Source organism: Nelumbo nucifera, chromosome 7 (genome assembly GCF_055504915.1).
Source record: "Nelumbo nucifera cultivar China Antique chromosome 7, China Antique-T2T, whole genome shotgun sequence".
NCBI lineage: Eukaryota > Viridiplantae > Streptophyta > Magnoliopsida > Proteales > Nelumbonaceae > Nelumbo > Nelumbo nucifera.
Window position 1 is genome coordinate 2,936,931 of NC_142655.1, and position 19,225 is coordinate 2,956,155.

At 44.9% G+C, this 19,225-nt stretch overlaps 2 protein-coding genes across 2 annotated transcripts; one reads left to right on the plus strand and one right to left on the minus strand.

Moving 5' to 3' along the window:
• Positions 1–283: 283 nt before the first annotated feature.
• LOC148790096 (peroxidase A2-like) lies at positions 284–7,969 on the minus strand. The gene is made up of 6 exons (XM_088891447.1): positions 7,964–7,969; positions 7,713–7,879; positions 1,676–1,769; positions 1,354–1,545; positions 1,050–1,215; positions 284–939 (listed from the first exon to the last, which is right to left on the minus strand). Exons 1-6 carry the CDS (start codon positions 7,967–7,969, stop codon positions 545–547), a joined length of 1,020 nt encoding a protein of 339 aa, XP_088747573.1. The 3' UTR covers positions 284–544.
• Positions 7,970–12,392: 4,423 nt separating this feature from the next.
• LOC104597562 (protein VACUOLELESS GAMETOPHYTES-like) lies at positions 12,393–13,064 on the plus strand. The gene has a single exon (XM_010259179.3). The coding sequence runs from the start codon at positions 12,393–12,395 to the stop codon at positions 13,062–13,064; it is 672 nt and encodes a 223-aa protein (XP_010257481.1).
• Positions 13,065–19,225: the final 6,161 nt, after the last annotated feature.

Consider the following 19,225-nt stretch of genomic DNA (forward strand, 5'->3'; position numbering starts at 1 on the left):
CGGTTCCGACCATCCCATCTGAATGGATGCCCTGCTCTGACAAAAAATAAAAAAATTTAAAAAAATGCTAAAAATCGATATCCGGGACGATGGTTCAATGATTCAACTAATCAACTATTTGCGTTAGCAGATCACTGACCAAATCAACAACGGTCTTTAGTCAAAAATTTTGGGATAAAACAAAATCGGTCAAATAACAGATTCCCGGTTTTTCCAGTCCTATCGTACGTCCTGTCCGGTTATGAAAACACTGATATATACTACATAAATCTTACAGTGGAACACTTTTCTGGATGAATATGAGCTATGAAAACAGTCATGGAGGATTTAAAAACAAAATAAATAAAGTTCCAGTTGTACCAGCTTTTGATTTCTCATTTCTGGCTAATCTAATATATTTATCATCAATGGTAAAATCAAATCAAATTTCAGGGCTTTTTCAACTCAGGATAAAAGAATCAAAACAGACAATAACAACAATACTTCCACTAGGTATTACACTTTATTTTCTTTCATCTTAATGAATCTGGGATCCAACTTAATTTTAATTAACCCTCTTGCAATCTGAACGGATTTCTCCACTGCTCCCCGTCAATGGGCTTATGTTCCCCATTTTTATCATGGACTGAACGAAGCTATCAAAGAAGTCGCTCTGGCTACTTGCGAAGCGGTTAACAATGGCAACGGTGTTAGCCCCGGGAGTTGAGAACAGATCCTGATCAGTTTGGAGAAGACCACGGTTGTTCTGAAGGTTCGTGAAGTAGTTGTTATCGAAATCATCCGGACTTGAAGGGTCCATATCGGTTAATGTGTTGTCAGCGCCGCCGCATGTCTGACGAAGAGTTTCCAAGTAGTCGGCGTCCAGATTTGGGTCGGGGTTACTGGTGTTCAGGCGTTGTCTGAAAGTCCGGCACTGGGCTCGTCCGAATGTGTGAGCTCCTGAGAATATCATAACCAAAATTATATGATAAGCTTTATTTACTTATGGGTAGTGATATTAGATTATTCGACTTATTAGATAAATAAAATTTCTTTGGTTGGATCCTCACCGGATAATGCGACTAGATCAGTCGTGTCAAGGCCAACATTGGAGAACTTGGTTGTAATTCGGTCTAAGCTTTCGAAGGGAGATGGAAGAGAATCATTTGCTCCTTGTCGGTTTGCCGTCCTGCTGTCTCTTCTTCCAAGTAGAACATCCCAACTGGGGCCTCCAGACTGCATTAATATTAATGGGTTTTCAGTACTGATAAAGTCATATGTATGCACACATTAATGGGAAGACCAATTAAAGGCCAGAGAAGAAGCAGAAAGATATATATATATATATATATATATATATATATTCCAACTGACCAGAGAAACAGAGGCCTCCGCTGCAATTGCTAAAATATCTGCACAGGAAACGACGCCAGGGCAAACATTCTCCACAGCAGTCTTGATGTCATCGACAACTGGGAAGCCTCTAACAGAGTCATCATTGGGCCGGGCAGTTTTCTCGCTCTGGATGGTATCGCTGTCGTCTAGCAAAATCGATCCATCGCAGCCCTGAAACAAGATGCATGGGTTCTCAATCCTATACTTTGTCATAGCTAGGCAATGGAAATAAACAACAAAGTAGTAAACTGCATGTATATAATTGAGGAAATGACTCAAGCAACTAGAGTACGTAGTTTACGTCGACAAAGCAATCGTGGAAGTGAAGACGAATAAGGCTGGCAGCTATTCGAAGGCGGGTCAAAAACCTCGCCCGCAAGGTCAACACCTCGGCGCTCCAGGCCCGAGTTCCCGCTCACGGAGAATCGATTCAGCGCCCTGGCAGCAGACTACCAACATTCCGGGCCCATCGAGCTCGGCAACACAGAGGCTAGCAGTGCCAGTACCAGGCCCACTCAACAACGAAGGCGCCGGCGAAGTCGCCGAACTGCCACCCGTGTTCTGCCCGAGCTCAGAGGTAAGGAAGAGACGAGCTCGGACGAGGTAAAAGCTGCCCCGATTCTCTCAGTTCCTTCTCCCCTCGCATCAGAACTCCTGGCGGTCCCCATGCCCAAAGATTTCAAGCTCCCACCTTTGGACAAGTATGATGGGTCCTTCGACCCCAACAACCACGTTGATGCTTTCCAGTCCCAAATGCACATCGCCAGGGCCAGTGAATCGTGCATGTGCGTGGCCTTCACCACCACCTTCAGGGGGGTAGCCCGCACTTGGTACAGGAACCTAGCCCCCGGGTCGATAAGATGCTGGGCCCAGTTCATACAAGTCTTCACCGCACACTTTGTCATCAGCAAGCGGTGCCCCAGAACAGAGGAAAGCATCTTCGGAGTAGTCCAGAGAGAACGAGAATCCATCTGGGGCTACATCAAGCGGTTCAATGAAGCGTGCTTGCAGATACCGCGGTTAGACCCCGCGGTGCAGCTCACGGCGGCCAAGAGAGGGATAATGCACAAAGAGTTCAAATGGCACATGGTAGCTAACCAGCCTGCAACCGTGGCCGAATTCCTCAAGCTCGTGGATAAGTTCATGAGAACAGAGGAAGAAATCAACCAACGGACCGAAAGCGGGAACGAGAAAAGAAAGAGGGAAGGCGAGCCCTCCAACCCAGTCGACAGAAAAAACCCGGCCCGGGAGCCGAAGCCGAACCAGTCGTTCCGAGCTCCCATAGCAGTTTGGATGGATTACACGCCGTTAAACACGAGGCAGACCGAGATCTTAATGACGATCAAGGACGCCCCATACGTAAAGTGGCCACCTCGCCTTAAGGGAAATCCGAACGAGAGAAATAAAAATTTGTACTGTAGTTTCCATAGAGACCACGGTCATAGTACCGAACAGTGTAATAATCTCCGGGACGAGATAGAGGGACTCATCCGTCGCGGATACATAAGGAATTTTGTACAGCATGATAATAATAATAACAATAAGGCAGGTCGGCAAGGGGAGCACGGAAAGGATGCCCCCGAATCTAGCAGCAGACCAGCCAAACCGTTGCAACGACAACCTCCAAAAGAGAGGCCAGTTTGGGGAACCATCCATGTAATAGTAGGAGGTTCGGTGGTAGCAGGGTGTACTTCGGCAGCGGCCCGAACGTCAGTTCGCGAAGCAGCCCAAGAGGAACAGAACCACCCAAAGAGACCAAAGACTGAAGAGTCGATCTTCTTCACGGAAGACGATGCGCGAGGGGTCCACTACCCCCACGATGACGCGCTTGTCATAAAACTAAGGATCAGCAACTTCGAGGTCAGGCACGTACTCGTGGATTCGGGCAGCTCGGCGGACATCCTCTTCAAGTCAGCATTTGACCAGCTACAGTTATAGAAGAGCGAGCTGAAGCCCGCGAACACTCATCTGGTGGGTTTCAGCAGAGAGGAAGTCAGGCCCCTCGGAAAAATAACAGTACCTGTGGAAGTCGGCACATGGCCTTGTGCGGTCAGACTCAACCATGATTTCCTGGTGGTCGCAACCCCTTCCCCATACAATGCCATAATAGGGCGGCCAATTACGCATATCCTGCGGGCAGTGGTCTCCACATACTATTTGGCAATGAAGTTCCCTACAGACTATGGTGTGGGGGTAGCGCGGGGCGACCAGCTCGAGTCCCACAAGTGTTATGTTGCCGCCCTGAAGGGAAAAACCAAGGTGGCCGACGACCTTGAACTGGAGCGGCCTATGGAGCAAGGCGAGGAACGAGCTTCGCCCACAGAGGAAACGGTCGCAGTCCCGACTTCGGCTACAGACCCAGCTCGCACACTGCAGATCGGTGCTTCCGTCGAGGAACCACTACGAACCGAACTGGTGAGTTTTTTATTTCAAAATTTAGATATTTTTGCTTGGTCCGCGGCCGACATGCCCGGTATTGACGCCAGCCTGATAACTCACAAACTTAATACTGACCCTGTAGTAAGACCCGTTAGACAGAAAAAACACAACTTAGCCCCAGAGCGCTGGAGGGCGGTTGACGAGGAGGCCAAAAAGCTCCTCGTAGCAGATTTCATAAGGGAAGTTCATTACCCGAGCTGGGTAGCCAACCTAGTGCTGGTGAAAAAGGCAAACGGCAAGTGGCGCATGTGCGTCGACTACACCGACCTGAACCAAGCTTGCCCGAAAGATTGCTTCCCCCTCCCCAGAATTGACCGCCCAGTGGACGCGACCTCGGGACATGAGTTGCTAAGCTTCCTGGACGCCTACTTGGGCTACAATCAAATCAGGATGGACCAGTCCGATGAGGAAAAAACCAGCTTCATAACCGAGTTCGGCCTGTACTGCTACAAGGTCATGCCCTTCGGATTAAAAAATGTCGAGGCAACCTTCCAAAGACTTGTAAATAGTCTGTTTTGGCCCTTGATTGGCACGAAAATAGAATGTTATGTAGACGACATGGTCGTCAAGACGCAGTTTTCACAGGAATTAATACAAGACTTAGATTCTGTCTTCCAGATCCTACGTCAATTTAGCATGAAACTGAACCCTAACAAATGTGTCTTCGGTGTCACCTCGGGCAAGTTCCTAGGGTACATTGTCAACCAGCGCGGTATTGAGGCCAACCTGGACAAGATAAAGGCCATCCTAGACATGAGACCACCCCGGAAAGTAAAAGAAGTTCAAAGGCTAAACGGCCGCATAGCCGCTCTAAGCCGCTTCATGTCCAAATCAGCAGACCGCTGCCTGCCTTTCTTCAAAGCAATCAAAGGCAAAGGGTTCGAATGGACCCGAGACTACCAGCTCGCGTTCGACGAGCTAAAAAGCTACCTCGCTAATGTGCCAACCTTAGCCCGGCCCGAGGAGGGCGAGGTCTTAGAACACGGCAAGCGACGAGGTGGTCAGTTTGGTACTAATAAAAGAAGTAGATTGGGTCCAACGACCCATCTATTATGTTAGTAAAATTTTGCAGGGAGCAGAGACAAGGTACCCGCAGATAGAAAAGCTAGCATACGCACTAGTGATAGCAGCTCGGAAACTCCGCCCATATTTCCAGGCTCACACTGTCATCGTCCTAACTAACAAACCTCTGAGGCAAGTTTTACTCAAGCCCGAGGTTTCCGGTCGACTGACGAAATGGGCCATCGAACTCAGCGAGTACGACCTCTAGTACAAGCCACGAACTGCTATTAAGGCCCAAGCCCTGGCAGATTTTATCGCCGAGTGCACGTTTAGCCTCGAAGCCCTTGGGTCGGTCGAGCCTGAGATCCCTAGTTCGGGCGAGCTCGGAGCTCCCAAGCCAATAGAGTCTGAACCCCGTGAAGTAGCAGCCAGTGTGGCATCTCTCCTGGTTAGGCCAAACCCGAACTGGGATGAGGAGCCCTGGATCCTTCACATAGACGGCTCCTCGAATCAGCAAGGCAGCGGGGCTGGAATAGTGCTACGCGGCCCGAGCGGAATGAAATTGGAATACGCACTACGCTTTGAGTTCACAGCATCCAACAACGAGGCGGAGTACGAGACACTGATAGCCGTGCTGAACCTAGCGCGCAAGGTAAGAGCAAAGCACGTAGTTATCTGCAGCGATTCCCAGCTCGTGGTCAACCAGGTTACGGGCGAATACGAAGCACACGAGCTCACTATGATTGCATACTTGGCAAAAGTAAAAGAGGCTCTGCTCAACTTCCAGTCACACTTCATCAGGCAAATCCCGAGGTCAGAGAACACTGAGGCCGACGCCCTGTCCCGGTTAGGCAGCACAAGTCACAACACCATGAGAACCGTGTACATAGAGGACTTACCTCGGCCCAGCATTCACGATGGGGCAGAAGAGGTCGCTCCCGTCCTTGAAGCAGAGCCGAGCTGGATCGACCCACTCGCGAGATTCTTGCTAGATGGAACCCTCCCTACGGACCGCAATGCAGCCAAGAGGGTGCAGCGCCAGGCAGCCAAATACGTCATAATAGACGAACGGTTGTACCGACGATCCTACACACTCCCCTACCTGCGTTGCTTGCAACCTACCGAAGCCAAGCTCGTACTCCGCGACACTCATGAAGGTCTGTGCGGCGAACACCTGAGGGGCAGAGCCCTCGCCCAAAAGGCACTTCGACAAGGATACTACTGGCCAACAATGAAGGCAGAAGCCGTCGAGCACGTCAGAAAATGCGATAAGTGTCAGAAGCATGCCAATATCCACCATCAGCCTGCTGCCGACCTCAAGTACCTCACCAATCCCTGGCCCTTTGCACAATGGGGCATCGACCTCCTGGGGTCATTCCCGCCAGCAACAGGTGGGAGAAAGTTCCTAGTGGTGGTAGTAGATTACTTCACAAAGTGGATAGAAGCTGAACCTCTGGCAATAGTCACAGCCCGAAACATACAGAACTTCTTTTGGAAGAACAAAGTATGTCGCTACGGGCTACCTCGGGTACTGATCTCCTACAACGGCAAACAGTTCGAGGATATCAAGTTCCAAGAATGGTGCCAAGATATGGGAATTCGTCAGAACTTCACATCGGTCGCACACCCGCAGGCAAACGGTCAGACATAAGTAATGAACAGAGTCATCCTCTGCGGACTGAAAGCACGACTAAACCGAGGTAAAGGGTTGTGGGCGGACGAGCTACCAAGTGTTCTATGGGCTCACCGAACTACGGAAAAAACTGCCACGGGAGAGGCCCCCTTTAACCTCACCTATGGCACCGAAGCGGTAATCCCGGCGGAAATCGAAATACCTACACTGCGACTAGAAGCATATAACGATCAGACAAACGGAGACGAGTTACGCACCAACCTTGACCTACTGGGTGAGGTAAGAGACCTCGCGCACATCCGAACAGCGGCCTACCAGCAAAATGTAGCTCGGTACTACAATGCCAGAGTAAAGAAGAGGAGCTTCCGTGTCGGCGACCTGGTTCTCCGTAAGATCATGGTACCCAAACCCGGCGTGGGCAAACGCGGACCAAATTGGGAAGGACCCTAAAGAGTAAAGAAAGCACTCGGGGGGGCATACGAGCTCGAAACCTTAGAGGGTAAGCAAGTACCTCGAGTATGGAACATTGTCAACTTAAGGCGATACTACCTATAGACCACCAAGCGAAGTGGATAAAATCGCCACCAAAGCCTAAGGGCTAGGATGTCGAGCTAACGAAGGAACCTCGGCACAGGCAAGCAAAGAAAAGTCAGCCAAAGGTGAAATGGAGACAATGAACTAATAGGGACATCGGCATCTCAGAGAGCACCAAAACAGGCCGCGTGAGTGTGGTAACCCGGGCAGGTAACCCGGTCAATTCGGCAAACACGTTCAGTTCGGGAGAACATTTCGAACAAGTAACCAAAAGAAAAGTCATTCCATTTCAAAAATAAGGGAGTACATTTCGAAAAAAAAAATTTACAGGCCCGGAGCTACTTCTTCATTATCGGAAGGCACTTCAATGATACCCGAAGGCCCTGCCTCTCCCTCGGAATCTGGCTCACCATCAATAGCATTGGCCATCTCCTGAGTCATGCGCGAAGTGGATATGGCACTAATATCGAGCTCGGGGTACGTATTCCGGATCATCCACCGGCTTAGCTTGAAACCCCTTCGATACGAATCCACCATTAGGTCGTCAAAGCTCGGCGAGGCGATGTACTCATCGACAACCTTTTTCTTGGCATCTTCAATACCTTGAGAAAAGATTTGCGTCCTCTTCCTAATGTCCTCCTGAAGGTATTCGACCTGATGCTGCAAATCCAGCCTCAGGTCCACCATGTGCTTCACTACGACTCCCATGGCCTCGGCATCTCTCTGAGACCTCACCTGTCTGGCCTCTGCAGCACGAGCAGCCGCCTCAGCAGCTAGGGAAGCCGCCTCAGCAGCTAGGGAAGCCGCCTCAGCAGCACGAAGAGCCTCCTCAGCAGCTCGCGCCTGCCTTGAGCTCGTTTCCTCCTGGGCCTCCAAGGCGTGGATAGAAGAGTTCACCTACCAAAAAGAAAGAACGAGTGATCAAAAGAACGACAGCAAGAAGGATAAAAGCAAAGGAGCTCGATAAAAAGACTGACTTACCACCATGGCATGAGTAACGGCACGGCAGGCCACCTGGTGCAGAGGGAGATCAGTCCACGCCGCGACCTCCTCGGGGAAAATGGCCTCCTTACTCTTCTGAAGAGCGTAGGTCGACGACAGCACACTCCTGAATTCCCCTGGGGCCCCCGAGCCCGAGAGCCCAGCTCGCGTATGAGCAGACCCAGAGTAAGCAGGAGCACCAGAGTAAGTGGGAGCCCCCCTGTAAGTAGTCTCAGCATACGGGCCCCCTGCCGCTTCTTGCATTGGAGGAGCCATCTCGGGCTCCCTGGGCAGATCCCCTGACGGGTAGTCCGGTACCTCGGGCTCCGCATCCCGGGGCAGCTTGGCGCAAGTTCGCTTGGCGACTCGCTTCGTTTTCTTCATGCCTTGAAACAAGTGCCCACCACGAGTCATTCCTGAGTCCATCACACCTGCAAAAAGGAGTTCGGCATTAGAAAAAAAAGCTAGACAGAGCAAAATAGAACCTCCAAGTAAGGAATCTACCCGAACTCAGGCCGGCCGCAATGAGCTTGGCCTCCGTCAGATACTGTTTGCACTTTAGCCCAAGCCGCGCCCATTGTTGGAGGCCCTTCACCGTCTCTTTGTCAAGCGTAACACCGGAGTCAGGGGCGGCCACCCCCCACCCGGTCTGAAACGGCCACCCCAGCACACTTCGCACCCCGAAGTAGTCCCGCTTCCACGCCGGGACCTTGTTAGGAAGATCATGAAAAAGCTTAAAACTCGGGCGAGGAAACAGGTAATACGCCCGCCTACGCCCGGGGAGGAGACCCGCTTGCTTCTTAAGCATTAAGATGGAAGAGAAGATCTCCAAGTCTAAAGGAAAGCCCTGTTCGCTAAATAGGGAGATTGTCCCCACCAAATTATGAATAGAGTTCAGGTGAAGCTGGCCGACCGTAACACCGAAGTGATTCAAGACCTCGACAAGGAGGGGATGGAAAGACAATCGCAGCCCCGCAGCGAGCTGCTCCCGGAATATCACGATCTCATCAGGACCGTGTTCCCAAGGAAAGCTACCCGAAGGTATGAAATAAGCGTACTCCCCAGGCAAATTGTAATAGGTAATAAGGGATTGGAGCCCCTCAGGTGTCATGGTCGAGAGGCCAAACTTGTCTAACGTCCGACCCCGATGAGAGGTGGACGCCAAACTACCCGAGGTGACTCGACCTATGAGTTCGAACTCTTCCTCGAGCTCTACCTCCGGCTCGCTAGGACTATCAGGGGATGCGACTCGGTTCGTAGAACCTGCATCTGACTCACTTGAAGAACCGTCTGAGCTATCCGAGCTAGAAATCGAGGAGAGAAGGTGGATTCCAGGAAGGTACTCACCCGGAAAAAAGCTTGAACAAGACTACGAGAACTTGAACGAGCGAAAACCTCGAACGCGAACTGGAAGCCTGGACGTGAGCTGAAACTTGGACACGAGCTCAAGAGGCAAAGCACAGAAGTGACAAAGCGACTGGGGTCCCCCACTATTTATACCCACAGTGACCGAGAAGCAATAGCACAGATCAAAGCCAATCCGACGGCCCGCAGTCGCGCTGACCGCACGTCCCCTGAGCCGAGACGTGATTGGCGCATGTCTTTTTGAAACAGACAAAGCGCCGGTGCACGTCTTTCTGAAACTGACAGAACGACAACGCACGTCTCCTCGCATTAAAGGCGATAGCGGCACGTTTCAAAATTTAAAAGGACGCCTGCTGTCACGTCTCCCAGTGGCGCGCTTTTTTGATTTTGAAATAAAGCACGCGCTACCACGTATGGCAGCATTTGTAGGCAGGTCGGCGCGTTTTCCGTCTTTTGGGCGCTCGAAGAAACTAACCCTGACTACGCACCTCGCGCTATCAGTCAACCGAGATTCGAAGTACGGGACAAATCCACCTGCCACCTTGCGAACTCCCCGTGCCAAGGCAAGACCCTTAGCACGAGGAGTGGGGGGCAATTGATGAAGGAAGGTTTGGCTCGACCTCGTAATCACTCAACACGTGGCAAAGGCAAACAGCTCGGCACAACAGCACACCCAGAGTGCGAGCACCGAAGGGAGGAAACCAGCAGTCCGAACTCCCCACCAGCAATCCGAACAAGGAGACCGAACTCCCTACGAGGAGCCCGAACTCCCTACTAGGAGCCTGAACTCCCTACGAGAAGCTCGATCTCCCTACTAAGAGCCCGAACTCTCTCTTAGGCCCTAAGCCACACAAGGCAATGACCCGAACTGGCCCGCCTCATGGTAGTTTGGGACACTCCTCTATCCGAACTCAAGACTTCACCTCGCTCGCCACTCCAGCACTTCGCCTCCAGGACGCCGAACTGAACAAACGTACAATACCTGACACCGAGGAGGTCCGTATCCAAGGGCGGCACACCTGACTGACTTGGGATCTAACGCTTGACAGCCGCACTTCAACGGTCACTTGCCACCGCCACCTGCCACCGTCATCACCAGTCGTAGAGACGGCTCTGACAAAAGGGAGCAGTGACGGTTCTGTCCAGCAGAGGGGACGACACCCGAACTGGCAGGAGCCCAGAGGTAATCATACCCAACCTGACAGAAGCTTAGGAGTGAGTGCACGAGGTGGTTATAAAAGGCTCCCTACCCCCCAAGAACAAGGTATGTAAACTTTGTGCCATCTGGTTTTATCTTGCCTTTGAAAGAATTCTAACTTGAGATTCGGAGTATTCATACCGGGTTCCCCCGGAGCTTCCTCATCTTCTCTGTTTCAGGCTCCCTGTAGCTCCGTTCAGAGGCAAGATCGTTGACAGCTAGGACCAGCCGGATTGCACACCATCACAATCAATATACATAATTTGATAAAATTAAACTGGGAGCAATCAAGTCGATATTTCCTTGCTTATTAAATGAAGAAAAAGTCAATATTCTTTTAATATTTTATTATAAATTTGGACTTTTTTTTTGGTATTCTGTGCTATGCACCATTAAACCTCCCCTTAACCCCTTTTCTCCCTCAAGTGCTGATTGCGGGATTTGATTTCACGTCACTACTGGAATAAATCAACCGAACAAACCACTTCTTCGATTGGTTAAACATTGACTTTTAGGCTCAGTTTGGGAGGAGTACTGGTGCAAATATATACAAAATACAAGATTAAAGAATAATAGAGGGAAGAAGCTACATAAGTCAGGCAACTACTGATCAATCAGATAGAGAGATTGCCTGGCTCTGTGGTGTGTAGCAAACAGTTGGATCATAAGAACTGGGCCTATTGTTGTGTTGCTTGCAAATTTGGTGCCCACATTCACTGCGCCACCTCTGAGGCGCCTCGGCCGAGATTCATTCAGGCAACCAATGCTTCTGGCGGAGGTTTCGATCAACCTCAAGCGACACAGCAGGAAGACCCTGTTCTTAAAGCCCAACGAGAATTGCAGAATCTTCAGCTTCAAATGCAAATGATTACCGAACAATGGGCTAGAATGATGGCATCATGGAATCCTAGTTCTTTGATTTGAAATCGTGTAAATGTCTCCTTTGGTGGAATTGTTAATAACAAAGCTCTATCCGGATGATGGCATCATGTTTGCTTCTGTAACTTTTAGTAATAAAGCTTGATCCGGATCGGATATATGTTAGAGAACGGTCATCTAAAATTAATTTCAGCAATATTTCACTTATTGTCTCTGTTTTGTTTTATATATCGGTAATCGGTTGCAGAAATTAAAGAATGTCTATTCTCTTTATTTGGGAAGATAAATGAAGGGTAAAACTAGACTTCATTGATGTCTATTCAAATATCCAGAGAAATGTTCTCCCATCCTCTGCTTTTAGCAGTGGTTGTGTTATACGCTAAGTAGCCTCACCATGTCTTTCTAGCTAGCTGCTCAAATTGGCTCCGTATGGCAGATATGTTGAATTTTTTTTTTTTTATTAATATATAGTGGAAGCATGCAGCATACATTTGTGAAATTTTTCTTTGATCTACCTTCTTTTCTTAGGTTTCATTTGTTTCCATAAAAAACATTCTCAGAAATCATCATCATCATCATCATCATCATTTTGGGGGTTGAATATAGTGTAGCTAATGCCTGAACATGCTGAGTCGAGTCGCTGTTTTGAGCCAAGTTTCAACCCACAATTGAGTTCCGGCTGGCTGGAAACTTCCCTACCCCACACGGTTTTCGGTGAATGCATCACAGAGTACGAAGCTCGTTTAAGCTTAAAACGCCCATCCATTAAAGTCATCACCTCACGCTGAGTCGCTGACTTGACTTTTGTCCCTTCTCTATCTATCATGTACCAGTTCACAGCAGGCCGCTCTGTATTTTGTGACGTGGTGTACCCTTATATATAACCATTAAAACGAACGAAAGAGAGAAAGCAGGAGAAAAACATAGATAGAGATTTTAGACCGATAGAGTCTCAGAGAGAGAGAGAGAGAGAGAGGGAGAGAAGAGATGCCTTTTCAACATTTTGATCACCCCCATCTGTTGGATCTCCATGAGTTGCAGGAAGGAGAGAAAATCCAGTGCTCTGGTTGTGAATTACCCGGCGGCTCCGATTCCATGTATGGGTGCAATTCCTGCAACTACTTCCTCCACGAAAAATGCCTCAATCTCAAACGATGGATGGAACACCCGGCGCATCCAGAACACCCCCTCACCTTTCTTCCCAAACCCACGTATCCCAACGGTTCCTTCCGATGTAACGCTTGCGGTGATGATGGTAGTGCCTTCAGCTATTGCTGTGCTTTCTGTGAATTCGATCTCCACACTCACTGTGCTTCTTTGCCTCGGACCGTAGTCCATGAAGGCCACTCGCATCCTCTCACTCTCACTTTTAAACTTTCTGGAGCCGAGACAACTATTTTTACCTGTGATGTTTGCAACGGCAATGCCGACCTGCAATACTGGGTGTACAACTGTGACGACTGCAACTTCGGAACCCACTTAGGCTGTGTGGCTCATGCTCAGGAACCACCGCCATCGAATGGATCATCCAACGAGCTGGAACAGCTGCAGCAATCGATGAATCAGATGATGGAAACCCAGCTCGAGATGGCTAGGCTTCAAAATGAGATCACTAAGACCCAATTAATTGCAGCATCCATGCGGTGGGCTTACCGTTAATCCTTGCTTGAACCCTGTTTTCATTGAAATTAGCGGTTTCATATTTTAATTGTAAACAATAGGAATATTTCCCTTCCCTGTTGCTCTGTGAGGCTCCATCCTCCAATAATAAGACTTCGGATTTCAAGAATTTTAGTTTCAATCTATTGTTTTTTCTTAAATAATAATAGCTAGAGACCCGGATTAGTAATATCATTGCCTTGAAAAAGCTAGATGTATTACGCTCTGCTTAACAAGTTTCAATGGAAAGAAAAAAACTGATGAAAATATAAAAAGAGAAGAAAATTAAGGAAACACACGGACGCCTCTCTGAAAACCACATGATCGTGAAAGCCAACGTAACCTCTGCACAATGGACTGAGCAATCTATATATCATGAGTGATCACGCCAGTGTTTCTATGCGAACAGATCGTCTGTCCCTAGGGACAACCAACAATAATCAACCACGTTTCTCTTTTCTGTAAATTTCAAAATGAACGGAGTCCAAACCTTAACGTTAGCTGGACTCCAAAACTTATCAATTTTATTTTAACCGCCCCTTTGGGATCCCACTTCCCAAGTTTCTCTTCTCCATTTTCGTTCTACTTTCTCTACTCTCCCTCACCACGAAAGTTCCGCACCAACGTCATCGCACACTGCCATTGCAATCGAGCCACCGTCATTTGCTTGCGGCAACACCCGGAGTCTTTCTCGACCACCGCTCCGAGATCATCATAGGAGAACACTGCCTCTGCAAGCCGAGCTACAGGAGTTCGTCCGCTGCAAGCTTTTGGAATCATTCCACCGCTCATCGTCGACGTTCATTTCAGCAGTATTTTGGCTTAAAGTTATCTATCTATCTATATATATATATATATATATATATATATATATATATATATATATTCAAAATTTCTTCCTTTTTCCCTCTAACTTCTTGTCTGGAAAAATCTTGCACTGTAAAGTTGTTTTTTCTTCTAAAATTCCTCATAAATTAAATTATTTATAAACACAAGAATCTTCCATATATGGCATCTTTTTATAAATGGAAGAAGAAAGTTATATGACTCTCTCTCTATCTGATATATGAGTTGCAAGAACAACGGATGTGGACATTGGAGATGGTATTCCATGGCTTGCTAATAATACAGAGAAGCTGCCCCTAAAACTTGTAATTTGAAGCAGCAGAGGTGTGGTGAGGTTTTGCATTCGATCTTATTATCCCTGTTTCTTTCAAAAAGACTTCATTCAACTATGTCTGCTTCAATCTAACTCCCTCTTGGGACTTTTATCCAACAATTGAGATGAACTTTGAGGTCCAATATAATCATACCGATGTTAAGCAAATCTACAGAAACCAGAGGCACTGTAATAACAAGGTAATTTGTGTATATACATCACTCAATTGCTTTTCTTTACAATACCTGAATCCACGAAAATTTGTTAGTGGCATTGTGTATTAACAACCAAAAGGTCAACTCATCAGATATTTTTATCTTTATAGTGCCACTAGGTAATCTAGATATCGTTAAGCCTTAACAGGACAAAACATTGCTGAGTGTTTGTTTTTTTATTGAATGACAAAATTTTAAGCTAAGATTTTTTGAATTGGTTACTTATCTAATTAGTCAAAAATTTGTTTCCCTTTCCCATGTTTAATCCGCAAACTGCAATATGCCAACAACAACAAATATTCCAGGTTTTTAAATCATGTAGAACAGACAATAGAGCTTGTATTATTTGAAGAATAAATTTTAGAAACTAATGAATTCAGAACGGCATCTGTTTCGTTACCCTCTTTCATGGGGTGTTGAATTTTGTATTGACATGCATATTAAATGGTGTGTTGTATAGACACAAATAAAAAATAAAGAAGTGAAGCTCAAAACTCCAGGATTTGAAATTCTGAAATTAAAGAGAGGACGAGGTCTAGCAAGAGCAATTGGGATTATGTATGGCCTTCCTTCTGCTGATGTCTAGTTTAGAACAGAACACACAGAATCGGCCATGCCACCACCTATCCCTATCTTCCTCTTCATCATCGTCACAGTCACCTGTCATCTCCGTAAGCTCTTCTTCTATGGTCTCTTCCGCCTGGATCCTCCCATCATTACAATGAGCAAAAACCAATCCCAACAATGAAAGAATAATGAAAAGAAGCCAGTGATCTCCGACGAGGGGAATGAGCGGTGGTCAAGAAAGACTCCGGTTGTTTCTGCAGACGAATGATGGTGTCTCGATTGCAATGGCGATATGCGATGGTGTTGGTGCAGGCGAACTTCGGATGTGAGGGAGAGAGGGAGAGAGAGAGAGAGAGAGCACAACAAAAATGAAAATGAAGAAAAACTTGGAAAGTGGGATCCCAAAAAGGGTGGTTAAACCAAAATAAATAAGTTTTGGAGTCCAGCTGCCGTTAAGGTCTGGACTCCGTTAATTTAGAAATTTACAGGAAAGAGAGACGTGGTTGATTATTATTGGTAGGGACAGAAAAGTTTGTCCCTTAGGGACAGACGATTTCTATTCTGTTTCTATGCATCATGTGAAAATTTCTATGCCCCATGTATTAATTAAAAATATATATTTGTGTGTTCACTGCCCATATCCCAGCATCTATGATTTTTGTTTACAGCCATCCGACGAACAGTCAATCTGGTACTGGTAGTTTTCGTTCTAAACTGGTTCTCTTGCGACTAAGCGATGCCACCAAGGAATCTTCGGTGTTGACGACAGGATAGAGAATAAAAGCGCTTTGATGTGCTTACCATATCCGTTGGTAAACGATAGTCGTTTTTCCTTCTGAATATCTTGTATATATATATATATATTTTTTTTTTTTTGGTAGAAAGTTGATATTCTAATTAGAATATTTACAAGTCAATGCCGGTATTACAGAATACAGATGGATTTGATGAAATGCCATGTGGACTGACGCTAATTTCTCTTTGCGACAAGGATAAGTTGACGGCAATCCGCCTAAAAAATCTGAAATTATAACCCCCTCCCCTCCTATTTTATAAGTAATCAATCTCCTTTATCTCAAATTACAGCTCTTTTCGGACTGAACAATAAAAGCCCCGTTGTCTTTTAGATGAGCCAAGAGATCATTCAAAATCTCTCCCCTACCTATCGAATTGATCACAACAGTTTTCTCCATGAGTTATCTAACGCTAATTGGTATTGTATGGAAATTATTTTCAAGTTCTAGATTTCTGTGTTTTATTTGGATTGATTAGATTTTTGGGTTCGAGTTTGTTAAAATTATGATTCAATTTACCTGTCCGGATCAGGTTGGGCACAACGTTGTAGGCACGTCGAATGAAGACCTAGAAAACTTTTTAACACCTGACACTTAAAATACTCCCAGCCAACTCTTGAAAAATATTAAAAACCATTTTTCCAGTTGTGAATTGATCACAACACCTACTTAATTATATTGCATTAGATTTCTTTTAGGCTCTGTCTATTTCAATTTAAATTCAAAGAAACGTTTTTGGTGCTCAAATATTTTCTATAAACATTTAACAATCTCTAAATTGTGCATCGAAATTTGATGCTACTTCAGCATCTTATGAAACAATATGGTGTGGTCCAGTTTATAAATGCTACTTATTAGTTTTCGAAAAATCCAAGTAATTTTTTGAAAAAAGGTAGCCACTGTTCTACTAGCTATGCTACCAAAATAAAAGTTTTACAACCTGATAAGCCATTTTTTCCCAATAATAATTAGGGGTGGCGGGCAAATGGGTAGACTTTACCTTTACCTTTGAGGATATGAGAATTTAAACTCAACCAATCATGGTTACAAAGACTATAATCTCATTGGAATGCCATTAATGAGTCACTTAAATGATTTGCTTATTGTTCTTTAATTTAATATTTGAATATAATGTGTATTGTTGTTGTTGTTATTATTGAAAATCAAGTTTTTAAAGAATATGTCATTTTTTTCTTTCTGAGGGGTAAAAAAAGAATAGGTTTCACGGATAAACTCTATAATCAATCTTAGTAGGGTGAGTTCCAAATTCTGCCTTAGAATGGAACTGAAACAATTCATACTCACCCCTAGACTTAGCAAAAAGTTTACCCAACCCAACCCGAAAAAATAAGGTTAGGGTCTCATATTTAGTTGCCTGAATTTGAGAATGACTTGACCCGATCCAACCTAGAAAAAAACTGGGTTGGGTCATGGGTCAACCCTCTAATCCGATTGTCAAATCTAACTGGGACTATTTATGCATTGTTAGAAGTCTCCACTCTTTAATTTTTACTATTTAGTCTTATTCTTTATTATTTACTCTTTGAATTACTAAATATTCAAGTTTTTTTATTTTATATTTGGAATTTTAAGGTTAATTCCTTTAATTTTGGCATTTTCATGTATTTTTCTTTATTTTTTTAAACTTCAATTATTTTTGTGATGATCCAAAATGACCCATGGGTCAACCTTAAACCAAACACTTAGGATTAAGCTCTAGCATTGGACAACCCAATCCAATATTCAACTCGACCCGAAATCAACCAAAAGTATCTTAACCCAACCTAAACCTGACCCACCCAATTCAATTGCCAGGTCAACTCACCCCTAGTAATTACATCCCTGAATTTTATGGCATAGTTACAAGTAGATTCTCTCTAGTAGATTATTTTGAAAAGAAGTATAAAAATGTTCAAAATAACTATGTGGTACTTTTGACGAAAATGTTTATTACTCAAAATTTCTCTTCATATGAATCATTACTAATAGTAATTTTATGGGTATTTTAGATATTTTGGTAGCTATTGTCAGAGGATTTATTTGTAACTGTAGTCCAACAGAGGTGTGATTGCAATTACTAAACTTGATAGGAGATTTAAACAACTTACCCATAATATAATTTCCCGTCTTTCTGACAAACAGAACCACCACCTTTTAAAAAGCTTTTAAAAAGTAGTTATTTTTAACTTATATAAAAATTGAATATAAATATGGAATATCATATATAACATTTATAATAAGACAGATCAATGTGATTGACATATATAATGGCCACATCACTCTATCTTTTAAGTAATTCCATTCAATGACTTGATAAAACAAAGTCGTTTTTGCTTGTGAATATTTTAGTTAGAAATTTATCAGTCAATGGCCGTATAGGTGGATTTGGAATGGAATGGAACTCAAAGCAGGAGTCTTTCAAAATCTTCTTTTGATGAGCCAAGCTGTGAAGTTATTCAAACTCTCCTACTTACCTACCGAATGGATCACATCATTTCTCTCCGTAGCTGATAACTTGTCTTAGGCTGAGTTTGTCTTGTCTGGATTTTTGTTTTTATTTTTTTTTTGTCTTGTATGGAAATTACTTAAGTTGTAGATTTTTGGTTTTTAGTTTGTAGGAAATATGATTCAATTTACACCTAATTAAGACTCTAGATCTCCTGTTCACAAAAATTTTACCCATAACACAATACTTTCATGCATTGAAAATATCTTCCATGCATAATATTATATAGGAGGATGAGATATTTCCTATATGTAGCTGCGATGTTATGTGGGTAGGCGTGAACAGAATTCTTGTGGAGAAATCTGAACTCATGTACCTATATTTGTTTTAGAATGAAAGAAAATAACACTTTTTTGTGCTCAAACGTTTTAATTATATGTTTGAGCATTTAAAAGAACATCAAAAATTAAAAAAAAAAAAAAAAAAAGTTTATAAATCATTCAGTAACCTCCAAAATTTGCATCAATCTTTCACGTTGGTAGGGCTGTTAATGGACCGGGTTTTGGTCCTATCCGATCTGAACCTGATAGCTAGAATGCAACACTAAAAAGAAATGAAGAATTAAAAGGAAAACAATGAAGGGAGCCATTGGTTGTGAAACCACTTAATTATGAGAATGAAAAGGGAAGGGACTGGGCGATCGCCGATCAGGGGTAATTTTGTTATATAAAGATTCAATAAAGAAAACATATATAAAGGCTTAGGTGGACAATTTCTGTTACTTATTGGTCAACCCTCGAACCTGATGGAAGTAAGTTTCTGATAAGAAAAAGTTAAAAGAGTCTGCACTTGTACTGTGTTCAAAGATGAATGGAAAAACAAGTGAAGGGGAATTTTAGATTTAGATAAATAAGCCATTAATTAAACGAGTCTGCACTTGTACTGTTCTACTTCTAGACCCTCAAATACTCCTTTTAGAG

Bases quoted from the DNA above. Each gene is read 5' to 3' on its own strand.
- LOC148790096 (XM_088891447.1), bottom strand. The intron at 1,770-7,712 runs GTCTCAGAGAGA...TCGGGCCTGGAG, and splicing joins GCAGAGGCCAGACAGGTGAG to CGCCGAGGTGTTGACCTTGC. The intron at 940-1,049 runs GTGAGGATCCAA...TGATATTCTCAG, and splicing joins TGATCTAGTCGCATTATCCG to GAGCTCACACATTCGGACGA.
- LOC104597562 (XM_010259179.3), top strand. From the start codon at position 12,393: ATGCCTTTTCAACATTTTGATCACCCCCATCTGTTGGATCTCCATGAG.